Below are 14194 nucleotides of genomic sequence, written 5' to 3'. Positions count from 1 at the left end.
ACTAAGGACAAAACTCAGCATGCCAGAAAAGTAAGTGCAAAACCCGGGGCGGGAACTAACTAGGGGCAAAGATTCAATTGTCTCATCTATAAAAGCATTCTTCTTTTAATATTAGGTAAGGATTAAGATTTGTTTTAAATAGATACATTTGTGGACTTTCATAATAAAACATAAAAACGAAAAAAAAAACTGCGTGATGTGATTACACTGATAAGCAGCGGAAAATAGAATAAAGAGCGGAGAGAAGAAAACTTCACTTGAATCAGGAAAGAAGCGCAACCAAAAACCGGAGGCCAAAGAAACGGCGACCAGATGGCGGAAGCGAAATCGACCGCCGGGGATGTCATGGACGCGGCGGCCAGCAGCGCCGGGCAGAGAACTGCCGGGGTGGCCGGCCTCCTCCGCGGGTTCCTCGCCTTGCAGCAGCGCCGCGCCGAGGCTTACTCCAAGCTCCGAAGGTACCGCTGCTGCCCTGTCCCACCCTCCCTCGCCCCCCTTAACCCTAGGCCTGCACTGAGCACCTCGAAGCAGGAGCGCGGGCCGCGCGTGGCACGCTGCGCGAGGGCCCGGCCGGGGTAGCGGTACATGGCATAGACAGCGTCTTCCTAGGCGCCGGGGTGGTTGGGGACGGATCAAACCTGGCGTCGAGGGGAAACACACACGAATGCAAGGGGTGTTGTGGGCAAGTTATATGTTAGATTTACGCGAAAATTTTCCCGATCAATCATGAAAGAAAATAGGCAAATACAGGTTAGGGGTTGGAAGAGTTTGATACAATTCTTTCTTTTCTTTTCAAGATCATATCGGCTTCTCTCTTGAACACTTAGAACGACTCTGCCATGAGTGTTATATAGTTCTATTTATGCGTTTTGCACCCATCATCTACGGCTCATCCTACAAGCGGGAGAGTTGGAAAATGTTGTGTGATGTAATCCAAGAAACTTTTTGTAGCTAAAAATACTGGTGTTGCAATAACCATGCCCATCGCTCTGTTTGCAGTAGGTTCTCCTCTGTTGGAAATCTAGATCAGCCCTCATTTTTGTGATCCTACAGTAATGCCACAAAAGAAAATATCTCTCTATTTGGACTTAAGCAAGATAACGAAAAAAATATCTCCATATGTCCTGATAGCAATATCTTAACATCAATAGTGGAGTTCTATCTGCTAGTGCACACTGCTGGCGACTATTCTATAAACCATTTTTGACGTATGATGGGCAATTAGAAATTCTAATTGTTTTGCATGATGCAGGTGCATAACAGTATATGGTTAAGAACTGTGGTTGTTGGATGAAGGCTGGTCGGAAAAGAACTCCCCTAGCATAGGCTAGGGTTTCCAACTCCTTACGGCGAATCCCCGCCGTAAGTCCACCCGCGCTGGCGCTCCGGCGGGAGTCCGCTGCTACCCTCGCAATCCATCGCCTACCACCTCACGCCACCCGCCCTCCATCCTCACGCATCCCCGCCTTTCCTTTGGTGTAGCAGAGTTCTTCCTCGGGGGCCTCGGCGATCGCGTCTTTCGATCTACATGCGATAACGATGGCAAGTTCACCATCCGTCGTTGTCACCGGTAATTCCCAAGGGAAAGAGGAAGGGAAAGAGGACGACCTTGGTGATTTTTTCGAGAAGCTTGATCTCCACGAAGATGAGTTCGATGATGTCGTCGTGGAGGAGGAAGCTCCTGAACTTCTGGAGGAAATCCGCTGGATTGCCCTCGCTAGGGTTCATACCTCCAAGCTGTTTAGGCAAACCGCGTTCTACAAAGATATGCGAGCAGCTTGGAACTGCTCGCAGCAAGTCCGATTCCGCCCCATCGGACCTAATCTATTCGTGGTGCAGGTCTATTGTTTGGGCGACTGGGATCGTATAATGCAACAAGGGCCTTGGCTCTTTCGCAACATGGCTGTTCTGCTTGCACCATACGATGGATTTACACGAGCGGAGGACGTTCCGATGTTCAAGATGCCCATATGGTTGCGAATTCACAAATTGCCGGATGGCTACTGCAGGCATGATTTGATTGTCAAACTGTTGCGTTCTGCGGGTGAGGTTCTTGAGACTCGGATCAATGGGAACTCTCGAGGAGACTATGTGCGTGTCAGAATTAACCATGATATCCGAAAGCCATTAACCAAATTCGTGAGCATTGTCAAGGAAAAGGTGCGCCACATCTTTGCTGTTCGATACGAGAAACTTGCAAGATTCTGCAGTGCATGTGGTGTAATAGGTCATGAGCATAAAGAATGAGGTGACGGGGTTTTTGCTGAGAAGGATCTAAAATTTGGTGCCTATCTGTACGCGGATCAACCAGGCCGTGCCCGATCGGAGAGGGTTTACCCACAAGACAGCAAAACCTCTCCAAATTCTGCAGCGGCTGACACAAGAAACTACGCCTCCTGGGACAGTTCATGTACTACAAAACCCTAGCCCTCTCACGATGGACCAGCTAAGCGACATGGAACTGGATAAGCTCTCTCGGAAGAGATTGATGATTACTAAGGCTGCTGCCATACAAGATGCTGAGGAGGATATCTCCCTAAGGGACGGGATCATGCTGTTGCCTGATAAACCCTCGGACGCCCTTGATGAACATACTGTCGCTGGGTGTAGTAAACGTGCAAAGGTGGGTATTGTTTCAAACTTGGCGGGCTCCGATGAGGAGTGCCGCCCGTCCCAATGAGTCACTTGTTCTGGAACTGCCGGGGGGTGGGGAACCGCCGGATAGTTCGCGAAGTTAGGGCTCTTGTAAAAGCCCATTCCCCTCGCTTGGTGTTTCTGGCGGAAACGAGACAGCCAAGCGCAAAAGTTGAGAGTCTGAGATGGAAATTAGGACTAAAAGGCTTCTGTGGTGTCGATTCTGATGGCCGTGGAGGTCTTGCGTTATTATGGGATGAATCACTAACAGTCACAGTACTCGAGTCATGCAGCAGGTTTATAGATGTGGTGGTGCTAGATCAAGGAGTGGGGAAAAGTTGGCGATCTACCTTTGTGTATGGTGAGCCCAGGATCGAAAACCGTCAGCGCATGTGGGATCATCTCGTGAGACTAAAGAACACATCGGCCCTGCCATGGGTGTTATGCGGTGATTTTAACGAGGCTATGTGGCAGCATGAACACTTCTCTCGCACTAGCAGGGCTGAGAACCAGATGATGGCATTTAGGGATGCTTTGCAACTCTGTGAAGTGGTGGATTTAGGTTTTCTGGGAGTGCCCTACATGTTCGACAATGGCCAACAAGGACAGGGCACTGTGCGAGTCCGTCTAGACCGGGCATGTGCTTGTGAAGAATGGCGAGAGCTATTCCCTTATGCTAGGGTGCAGCACCTTGTATCCCCTAGATCAGATCATTGCCCTATAGTGCTGGTCCTGGACTCATCTGAGGATCGGCGGCACAAAGGAACTCCAAAGTATGAGATCATGTGGGAACGTGATCAGAAACTTCCGGAGTTTATTTCACAAACATGGGCTACGGCACGGTCTGGAGGTGATCTGGGCAATGTGTCCACTTCACTAAGCTCGGTCATGACTGCCTTACGTATATGGAGCAAAGCAAACTTTGGGCATGTGGAGAAACAGATCGAGGATCTGCGAAAAGAGCTTGAGAACCTACAACTTGCCAATGCTGACCGACTTCTAATCCGTATGAAAATGCAACAACTTGATGAACTTCTGTACCGAGAGGAGATGATGTGGTTGCAACGTAGCCGAATATCATGGTTGAAAGAAGGGGACCGTAACACGAAATACTTTCATCGTCAAGCAATCTGGAGGGCAAGAAGAAACAATATCCGTAGGCTCCAAAAGGAGGACGGATCTTGGTGTCATTCTCCTAAGGAGATGGAACGTATGGCTGCATCATACTTCAAGGAATTATATACTAAGGATCCAACTCTAAACCCGACTCCCGTTCTGGATACCCTCTTGCCAAAAGTTTCCCCTGAAACAAATGATCGTCTGTTAGCCCCGTTCTCAGATCAGGAAATATTAGATGCACTTTTCTAGATCGGCCCGTTAAAAGCACCAGGTCCGGATGGTTTCCCGGCAAGGTTCTTCCAACGAAACTGGGGCTGTCTCAAAGAGGATATTGTGGTTGCCGTGCATCAGTTTTTCAAGACTGGACATATGCCCTTGGGTGTCAACGATACCAGTATCGTACTTATTCCAAAGGTCCAACACCCGGCTACTTTGAAAGAGCTACGGCCTATATCCCTTTGCAATGTAATCTATAAGGTTGTTTCCAAATGTTTAGTTAACAGGTTGAGACCGTGCTTGACGGATCTGATTTCTGAAAATCAAAGTGCTTTTATCCCAGGGAGGCTGATTTCAGATAATTCCCTTATTGCGTTCGAATGCATTCATCATATCCAAACTAATGCTGGGAATGCAGACTTCTGTGCCTACAAACTTGATCTATCCAAAGCGTATGACAGAGTGGACTGGGATTACTTGGAAGGAGCTCTATTGAGATGGGGTTTTGCCCCACGTTGGGTCTCTCTGATTATGGTTTGTGTCCGATCCGTCAAGTTTTCTGTCAAGTTTAATGGGCGATTGCTGGAACAATTAACAATTCACTCCCACACGCGACATTCGTCAAGGTGATCCTCTATCCCCCTTTTTGTTCCTCTTTGTGGCGGATTCACTTTCTTCCTTACTGCATACGGCTGTACAACACGGAGGGTTGGAGGCGCTCCAAATCTGCCGGAGAGCCCCTGCCGTGTCACATCTCCTCTTTGCGGATGATTCCTTGCTTTTTTTCCGAGCAAATATGGAGAATGCAACCACTGTCAAGGGTGTTTTGAACACTTATGCCTCAGCTACGGGTCAACTTATCAACCCATCAAAGTGTTTCATCCTTTTTCCAGACAGTTGTTCTCCTCAAGTGGCTGATGATGTAAAGCTAGTTCTCCAGATAACACAACAAGCTTTTGAGCCAAAGTATCTCGGCCTCCTTGTGCCGGAAGGACGCATGCATAAAGGACGTTTTGAATCATTGCAAGCTAGGGTGAGCAAGAGCCTAATTGAATGGAGTGAACGCTACTCCTCTTATTCGGGCAAGGAAGTGCTTATTAAAGCAGTGGCGCAAGCAATCCCAGTATATGTTATGAGCATCTTTAAACTCCCGGTGGCAGTGTGTGATGAATTATCAAGAATGATGCGACAGTTCTGGTGGGGTGTTGAGAATGGAAGGAGGAAAATGGCGTGGGTTGCTTGGGATCGGCTATCTCTCCCTAAGGCCCGTGGTGGTTTGGGTTTTAGGGATGTGCAGGCTTACAATCAAGCACTCCTAGCGAAGCAGGCCTGACGGCTCCTTACTACTCCGGATTCCTTATGTGCTCGTCTCCTAAAGGCGAAATATTATCCCAATGGTAACCTTGTGGACACGGTTTTTTCTGCTACTTCGGCAATGTGGAAAGGCATAGAACATGGACTTGCCCTAGTCAAAAAAGGTATATTATGGAGGGTAGGGAATGGTGAACACATTCGGGTATGGAGAGACCCTTGGATCCCACGAGGGCCACCCTTCACGCCTATTCTTCCGAAAAGAACCTGTCGCCTCACAAAGGTTAAGGATTTCCTCGATGTTCATGGGAATTGGAAGACCGAGCTGTTGCAACAATTCTTCTGTCAGGCGGATGTGGCATCCATTACAAAGATCCGTACTTCGGTGCGCCAAATTGATGATTTTATTGCTTGGCCATGGGATAAATCTGGTAATTTTTCAGTCAAATCTGCTTACCACCTCGCTATGACCGCATGTTGGAACCAGCTAAGTCCTGGCGCATCCTCCACTGCTCCTACGGGTGATCGGTCTATGTGGAAGTTAATATGGAAAATCGGAGCCCCCCCAAAGATGTGCCACTTCGCGTGGCAGGTGATTTCTGGATCCCTTCCATCTTCGGCAGTGATGTACCGACGCCATATGACTACCCAGCCTACATGCCTGTCATGTGACCGCGATGTGGAATCATCATTTCATGCTCTTCTTGTTTGCTCGAACGCCGCGATGCTATGGGACTCAATGCAGGCAGTCTGGCCTTTACCTCCTCGTATGGACATCACATGCACTGGTAAGGAATGGTTGTTTCACTTACTGGTGGAGGCTTCGGAGTCTATTCGCAGCAGGATTATCATGGTCCTATGGAGGACATGGTACTTACGGAATGAAATTGTCCATGGCAAAACGGTACCCCCCCTTGATATCTCTTGTTCATTCCTTGCTAGCTACTATAATTCCTACAAGAACATATCGTTGAGCGTGGAGGATATGGTGAAAGGCAAATCCCCAGTGATGGAGCTACCCCCTCCAAAACCACCACCCGTAATAGTAGCCAAGAAGTGGCCGGCCCCGGAGACTAACATGGTGGGCTTATCTACTGATGGTTCCTTTAACCTTGAGGATGGCACCGCTGGTTCAGGGATGATCCTTAGGGATAACAAAGGGGATGTCATCTTTGCATCCTACCGGAAATTGTTCCAATGCAACGATGCACTTGAAGCGGAGCTATAAGCAATAAAAGAAGGGCTACAACTGGCTTTTATTCATGCTTCATCACCGGTGGTGCTGCAATCCGATTCTGCTATGGCTCTAAAGATGATAGCTACTGGTAATTATGATAGATCACCTTATGGTGTCCTAGTGTTAGAAATTAAGAGTTTACTTTTGAATAGGGAGGTTTCTTTCTGTAAGATTAGTCGTGAACAAAATAGAGTTGCACATTGCTTAGCGAACTTTGGTCGTAGTGGTGACAGTATTGCATGTTGGTTGGGTAGACCACCTCCATGTGTCACTATGCTGGTTGCTGAGGATTGTAAGTCTGTTACAGTTTAATAAAATCTCCCTGTTCTCCGCAAAAAAAGAAAAGAAAAAGAACTGTGGTTGTTGCTCTGGCTATAAAGTACTCCCGTGCTAGCTGTGCATGCTTAGCTTAGCTTTGGATACTGCATTATAAATATTATATGTGTAAATTATTGCATGGAAACTATCTTCCAATTTAAGTTCATGAATTTGATCACTCACACTATGAAAGTTCTGCAGGGGTTTCTCTGAATATATGGCTAATGGAGGTGAATGTGCTTATCAACAACTATGTGGGAATGTTACAGCCGAATTTAATGATTGCTCAACACAGGTTAAATGCTTTACTCATACATTTTCTTTATCATAAAAGGCGAGATATCTAATATTGCTTACTACAGATTCTTGAAATGGTGTCCCTCTTCTCAAAGCCAAATTTTTGTCGTGGAGACCTTGCTAACTTATTGAAGGATGTGCAAGCATGTGAGAGAGATAAGTTGGAGCTGGTATGCTTTCATTAACTCTTGTATTGTGTATGGGCTCCAATATAATTTGTTGTTATGATGTCTTGAAAATGAAAAGCTATATAAAAACACCAGTATACCAGTTTTATGTTTTATTTGATTATGGTCACATTATTTTGTTATGACCCGATGAATTTAATAAGGAGATGCAACTGGACAGATAAGAAATTAAAGTTGGCTCTTCTGTGCTGTCATTCTAATCGTTTTACTACATGTCAAGTTTACTTTTTCAACAACAACAATAACAACAACAAAGCCTTTCAGTCCCAAACAAGTTGGGTATGCTAGAGTTGAAACCGGTAAGATCTCGAAACCAAGTCATGGTTTTGACACGTGGATATGCCCAAACTATATCTCAGACGATGTTAGACAAGCTTCTCTACAATCGGTGTCACCCCAATTCTATCATGTATATCATTATTCCGGACTCGATCCTTTGTCGTGTCACCACATATCCATCTCAACATGCACATCTCTGCTACACCTAATTGTTGGACATGTCGCCTTTTAGTTGGCCACCATTCAGCGCCATACAACATCGCAGGTCGAATCGCCGTCCTATAGAACCTACCTTTTACCTTTAGTGGCACTCTCTTGTCACAGAGGACGTCAGAAGCTTGGCGCCACTTCAGCCATCCAACTTTGATTTGATGGCTCACATCTTCATCGATATCACCATCCTTCTACAACATTGATCACAAATATCTGAAGATGTCCTTATGAGATACCACCTGCTCATCAAGGTTTACCTCCTCATGCCTAGCAGTACTGAAACCATACCTCATGTATTCAGTTTTAGTTTTACTAAGCTTAAAGGCTAAAACCTTTCAATTCTAAAGTCTGTCTCCACAACTCTAACTTGTCTCCACAACTCTAACTTTCTCTTGACCCTTGTCTGACCATTTGGATATCTTGTATATCCCTTGTGACCTCATTCATCATCACCAAAGCAAAAAGATAAGGGCTCAAAGCTGACCCTTGGTGCAGTCTTATTTTAATCGGAAAGGCATCGGTGTCGCCATCATTTGTTTGAACACTTGCCACAACATTATCATACATGCCCTTGATGAGGGTAATGTACTTTGTTGGGACTCTGCATTCCTCCAAGGCCCACTATATGACATTCTGCAGTATTATTATCATAGGCCTTCTCCAAGTCAACGATCACCATATGCAGGCCTTAAGATAGCACCTCAAACGGAAAAGACTTGTCAATTTTCGTTTGCAATCAGTGTTTGAACAGTGACATCCATCTATGTATCCATTCAGTTGTCTCACAGTGATAAGTTTGTTTGCGCATACTCAGGGCCGTCTTCAGGAATTTGGGGCCCCGGTGCGAAATGTAAAATGGTGCGCTAATTTTAAAAAAATCTTATAACTAAAGAACAAATATGACTAATGCATACTACTACTTAATTTTATAATTCTGAATATTTGTTATTTTACACAACATTTAGAAATATGCATGACGACTCGAGGAGCTAGCCAATCGATTGTACAAGTACCCAAAACATGAACATGATGAAATTGATATTATTATTCAGTATAGTGTTTGCTAAGATGAACTGACTAGAAAGTACAAGTATTCAATATAGTGTTTGCATGTATACTCATTGATAGAATTATTCAAGAGAAAAATAGCAAAAGGCCTAAATTAAATAAGATTTTGTAGGCGCACCTGACCGAGTGATGGATTGGTCGGTGACGCCCTACGCTCAGCCGGACACCCAGCCACTGACTGCTTTAGCTTGTCGGGATTGGTTTTCTCGGGTTGTGCCACTGTCCTGCAAATGTTGTGCCGCAGTGGATTCTAATCCAATCTGTAGAATACATGGGTTACACAACAGATGAATTGATGCACGCATATGTAGAAATAAAAGGCCAAAATTAATTGATTCACTCACGTAATCATCACCAATATAGCCACCCAACAGAGAAAAATAATCAAAGTTAAATTGGGTTTCAGTTAACCTACATGGAGATGGTGATCCGGTGAACAACTGTTCTGATGATTGATGGTGATTCGGCTGACCCTCATCAGAGATGTGCTTGCCTTGCATGCTTGGCACTGCTGTACGGAGTGGCCGCGTGCATGCCTGTCCGCCTGCCGTTGGCCGGAGCGTAGCGGTGTGCAGTATGCGGCGCCAGATTTGCAGGCAGCGGACGCCGACTAGGGAAACAAAGCGAAGGAACTGAAACAGAGATTGATTTGTTCCTTTTTGAGGCCGCAGGGAAGAAAAAAAAAGCCCAGTAAGAAAAATACTGAGAGAGATTGACTAAATGTGCCCCCCCTGAAAAGTGGGGGCCCTGTGCCGTCGCACAGTTCGCACATGCTCATGGACGAGCCTGCACATAATAGTATCGGCTGTAATAGCATGGAATTCTGTTTGATAACCACTCCGATCTCGTACCGCAGTAGTACTTAGCCTGCTTTACTGATGTTAGTGCTTTAACACATTTTCTGTATCGGCATTACCTGGATCTAAATTTATACTATGTTTTGCGACAAATGCAACCTCTGTTGTTATCATCATCTTGTATAGTGTTTTTGTTGCACTTTTTAGTCGACATTTCCCCCAGTCAGTTGTCAGTTTGTTCATTATATCTCTTGTTGGTTGGATCAGACAGCGAGGATTCAGGTGTTGAAGAAAGCTGGCCGTCCTTCGGAACGCCTGGTAAACCATGAGCACTGCAGGTCAAGCAGCACGTCCCAGCATGTGTGTGCGAACCTCAAGGAGATAACCGAGGCTTCCGGCACGGAAGACGCCGAGGCGGACGCAGAGTACGATGCTGCTCTGAAGGAGGCCATACAGAGCATTCAGGAGGCAGTGACCAGAATTAACGAGCATATGGAGGAGGTGCGGTACGAGATCGACGCCCTCGAGGCAGACACGGTTGACAGCAGGCTGAGTGAAGTCGAGGAAGCTTTCCCTGATGCTCTCTTGATAGAGTAGAGGAGTGATAGTCGCTGAAGTCTTAGGCCGGGGAAGGGTTTCTAAGCAGAGTTGGCTGCGACATGGAGTATTTGAAGAATTAGAGCTGTTTTCGTAGTTAATTTTTGTGAAAAGTGAGAATGGATAGCCTGTTTCTACTAACAACAAACAATATTAGCGTGCTAGCTATTTGAAAGAGGTGATATGAAGATTTTAGTTAATGGTGGTGGTGCTGTTTGAAATTTTGTCCGGAGCTCTTGCGTGCGCGCTTGACGAGTCCTGTGATCCAGATTTGAACGAGGTCCAACGCTGTCTCTTGATCAACCGAACTGCCCTCTCGTAGAACACTAGTGCCCACTGTTTGAATCGATCAAATTGTCTTGATCGATGGTTACATGAGCTATATATATACAATTTGAAGAGACCCGACGATCTGAAAGAGGCGCCGGCTCCAGGGGACAGGTTTGGGCAAGGAGAGATTCCTCTCTAATTACATGTGCTTAATTAATCACAACACTCATTTAATCTACACTTGATCATGTAGAGTCATTTTACAACACTCATTTAATCTACACTTGATCATGTAGAGTCATTTTATGTTTGTCCGGGTAAAGTTATCATCTCAAAGGATTCTCTTCCCAAAAGTTCTTCATGAAATTTTAATGAGAACTTGAAACATAAACTCATAAAGAAATAACATAATATGATGCCTTGAACGAGGATATCTAAAAAAAAAAGACTCTCTTCACACTTGCAAGTCCCTAAATCGTCGCATAAAGATCATGAGGATAATCACTTAGGAGAAATATGCTTAGTGATATGTAACGCCCCGAACACACCCGCCGGCGGTCGTTATTCTTGGCGGGATCTAGACTGGCCCCACATATCAATACTGGTATTTTCTACGCATTTTGTCCTCACTCATGCGCACCCGAGATCAACTTCACCCATCGTAGAACTACTCCAAACCGAGCACGCTTAACCTGAGAGTTCTGTTCGAATGGGCTCCCCGAAAAAAAGAATTCCTTATTGATATGAGTAGTCTATCATCCCTAATAAGCCAGACGTTCCCTCTTGGTTCAAACGTCTGTGCATCCAGTCCAGTACATGTGCCATACCGTGTGCCACGACGGGTCACAAACGTCATGAACAACATGATCGCACACCTGTTCGCAAACATTCGTGTAACCGCGAGGGTCGACTCTGATACCAACTTGTAACACCCCGGACACACCCGCCGACGGTCGTTACTCTTCCCAACTTTCCGATAGGTCACCCATCCTAGAACTACTCCAAGCCAAGCACGCTTAACCTGCGAGTTCTGTTCGAACGGGTGTCGTGGGAATAAACCTGACAATAGAGGTGTAGGGTACGAATGGAGAGGGCAGAGTCCTAGCTATGGCAAGATTGTACGCAAGATGTATGAGTTCAAGCCCCTCTCTTGGAGGTAACAACCCTACGTCTCAGGTGCTCGGGAGCTCTTGCGGTGTAGATTGTGTAATACAAGGGGTGCGAACCCTTGTGCCAGAGGGGAGGGGTGGCTTATATAGAGTGCATCACCTCTCATCAATACCTCAACATCTAAGGGCTCGATCAATATGAGTTAAAGATATACGTTACTGATAACGTAAGTGGGTAATAAATGCTACTAAAGACCATTGGCTGAACGTGTGTCTGTTGGCCCTTGTGGGTGACTTCTGGTCTTTAATGCCGATTGGAATCCTTCCGAGTGTATACGGGTTGTCGAGTGGATGGAAATGTAGTCCGAGTGTTTGCGTACCGAGTGACTTTTAAGTGCCATCTTCATCCAGTCGGAATCTTCTTTCTGACCCTTTGCCTAATAACGATGTGCCCTTGGGTAGGACATTTAGGTCAGGCATGTAACCCTACCCTAGGTACATACCCCCATCATTAGCCCCCGAATGGATCGGGGTTCGAGTGACGAAGGAGTCGACGTGAGTTATTGTCGAGTCGTTCTGATCTTGGTCATCTTCCTGGAATTGATAAAACTTTGGGTCGACTGAAATCTTCATCATTTGCCTTGATCGATTCTGTTGCGAAGTTTGCCTGAGTGATTTCAGATGCTTGGACTCATTCCGAGTGACTGACAGGATCTTTTGATATGATTGATCACCGCGACAGGTCTGGATCTTACATGATTCGAAATTTCGGTTTCCGCGCGCCTCGCGGGGATGACGCAACTGTCAGGCAAGTGGAGCAACGACGCCTCGATTATTGCACCGTCATCATCGCCACGCGTCACGTCTCCATTGATATCGGGATAGGTTGAGATTTGGAAGGCCCACCAGTCGGTGACTCAATCGGTCGCTTATATAAATGCGGCTGGGGCTAGGGTTACGGCTGCGCCTTGATCTTTCTTTGCTTCTCCTCCACCTTCACCTCACCAGCTCTGTTCCATCTTTCCTTCACCACCGCAACCATGCCGAAGGGCAAAACCTCCAAGCTTGAGCGCGCCAAGAAGGGCGGCAAGGGGAGAAAACCCGGTCGGATCGCAGTGCCTCCAAGGTGGATATAGGGGGGTTTTCTCCCGTCCACCGTGACGAAGGAGGACATCTTGGATGTCGTTGAGCACGGGATGGTGGTGGAGAACTCATGGAGACTGCCAGGGGAGGAGCTTGAGCCAACACCTCGCTAGGGGGAGCGGGTCCTTCTCCTCACTCATGTCGAGCGAGGTTTTTCTCTGCCTCCACACCCTTTCTTTCGTGGCTTCCTCTTTTATTTTGGGGTTCAACTTCATCATCTTCCTCCCAACACTGTCGCATACCTTTCCGTGTTCATCACTCTGTGTGAGTGTTTCTTGGGCTGCCCTCCTCATTGGGGGTTGTTCAAAAACATATTACTGTCCGATCTCAAACAATGAAAAAAGCGAATCCCGGGGACACTCGGACCAACGTTATACAGTTGTGCGGTGGTTTAGGATTCAGAAAAGGAATAGGAGTACTTATCCTCCGATGACCCTCCCTAAATCGGTTCGGAACTGGCAGTCATCATAGTACTGCTGCAATGATATTGCATCTCCGAACATGTCGACTGGCCTTCCTCCTTTCACCTCAGATCGTTCGACTGCCCTAGAATATTGACTATATTCGAGGATGAGAAGGGAGAAGTGGAGATGTTGGCGGGTGAGGTGATTAACTTGGTCAGAAACGGGCTGACTGGTATGGACCTGCTAGAGACGTTCCTCAGTCGATGCATCCAACCCCTTTAGGCGAGGGACCATGCCATGTGGCATTACTTTGGTTCTGAAAATTCCACTCGGTCGCACCCAGAGGAAGTTGATCAAGAGATGGTAAGCCAGTGGATCAAAAGCATCACTGGTCCTTGCGACAACCCCGTGGGATCCAAGCAAGTCGCGCAATATTCTGCTGAAAATAAGCCGCAGAAGTTGGTACGTTACATCTTTTCCGATTTTGTTCATGTCTTCGTCGAGTGACTGCATATTCTTCCGATTAACTCTGTTGTCTTTGTTCTTTGTAGGAATGGACCCATCTGCACTCTCATGTGCCCAATGGGGAGCAGTTTGATCTTGGGGCATAAAGTGAAGGTGGCAGCGCCGAGAGTGAGTATGTTGATGATAGCAAGGAAAGCGAAGACGCTTTAGAGGATAGTGAAGAAGAAGAACAACCTCCTCCACATTGTGCGCCACGAACTAAGCAACGCCACGACCCATCAGCTGCACCGAGCAAAACAGTCGCCTCCAACAGCAGAAATGTGAAGCGGGACCGAGCCGCCGCAACTGACTTTGCGGAGAAGGTTGCGAAGCAGCCAAGGCCTGACGCGCCCAAGCTCCGGAAGGCCTTGCTGCGGATGAGAATCACCGTGCTGGTCGCCTCAGCGTGAGTGTTTATCTTTTTCATCTAGCTATTGTGTCTTTTCAAGTTTCTGGTAACCGAGTGCAATTGACTTGTCAGAGCTGCTAC

At 46.6% G+C, this 14194-nt stretch overlaps 1 protein-coding gene across 1 annotated transcript; it reads left to right on the top strand.

The window, feature by feature from the left end:
- Window positions 1-261: 261 nt before the first annotated feature.
- On the top strand, window positions 262-10474 carry LOC123443463 (the record flags this gene model as incomplete). Its single annotated transcript, XM_045119836.1, has 4 exons — window positions 262-458; window positions 7037-7130; window positions 7198-7302; window positions 9945-10474. Coding segments are annotated over 4 exons (726 nt in total), but the record flags the coding sequence as incomplete, so codon positions are not given.
- Window positions 10475-14194: the final 3720 nt, after the last annotated feature.

This window comes from Hordeum vulgare, chromosome 3H (assembly GCF_904849725.1).
Source record: "Hordeum vulgare subsp. vulgare chromosome 3H, MorexV3_pseudomolecules_assembly, whole genome shotgun sequence".
NCBI classification, from domain to species: Eukaryota; Viridiplantae; Streptophyta; class Magnoliopsida; order Poales; family Poaceae; genus Hordeum; species Hordeum vulgare.
This window is presented reverse-complemented; position numbering and strand designations above follow the sequence as displayed.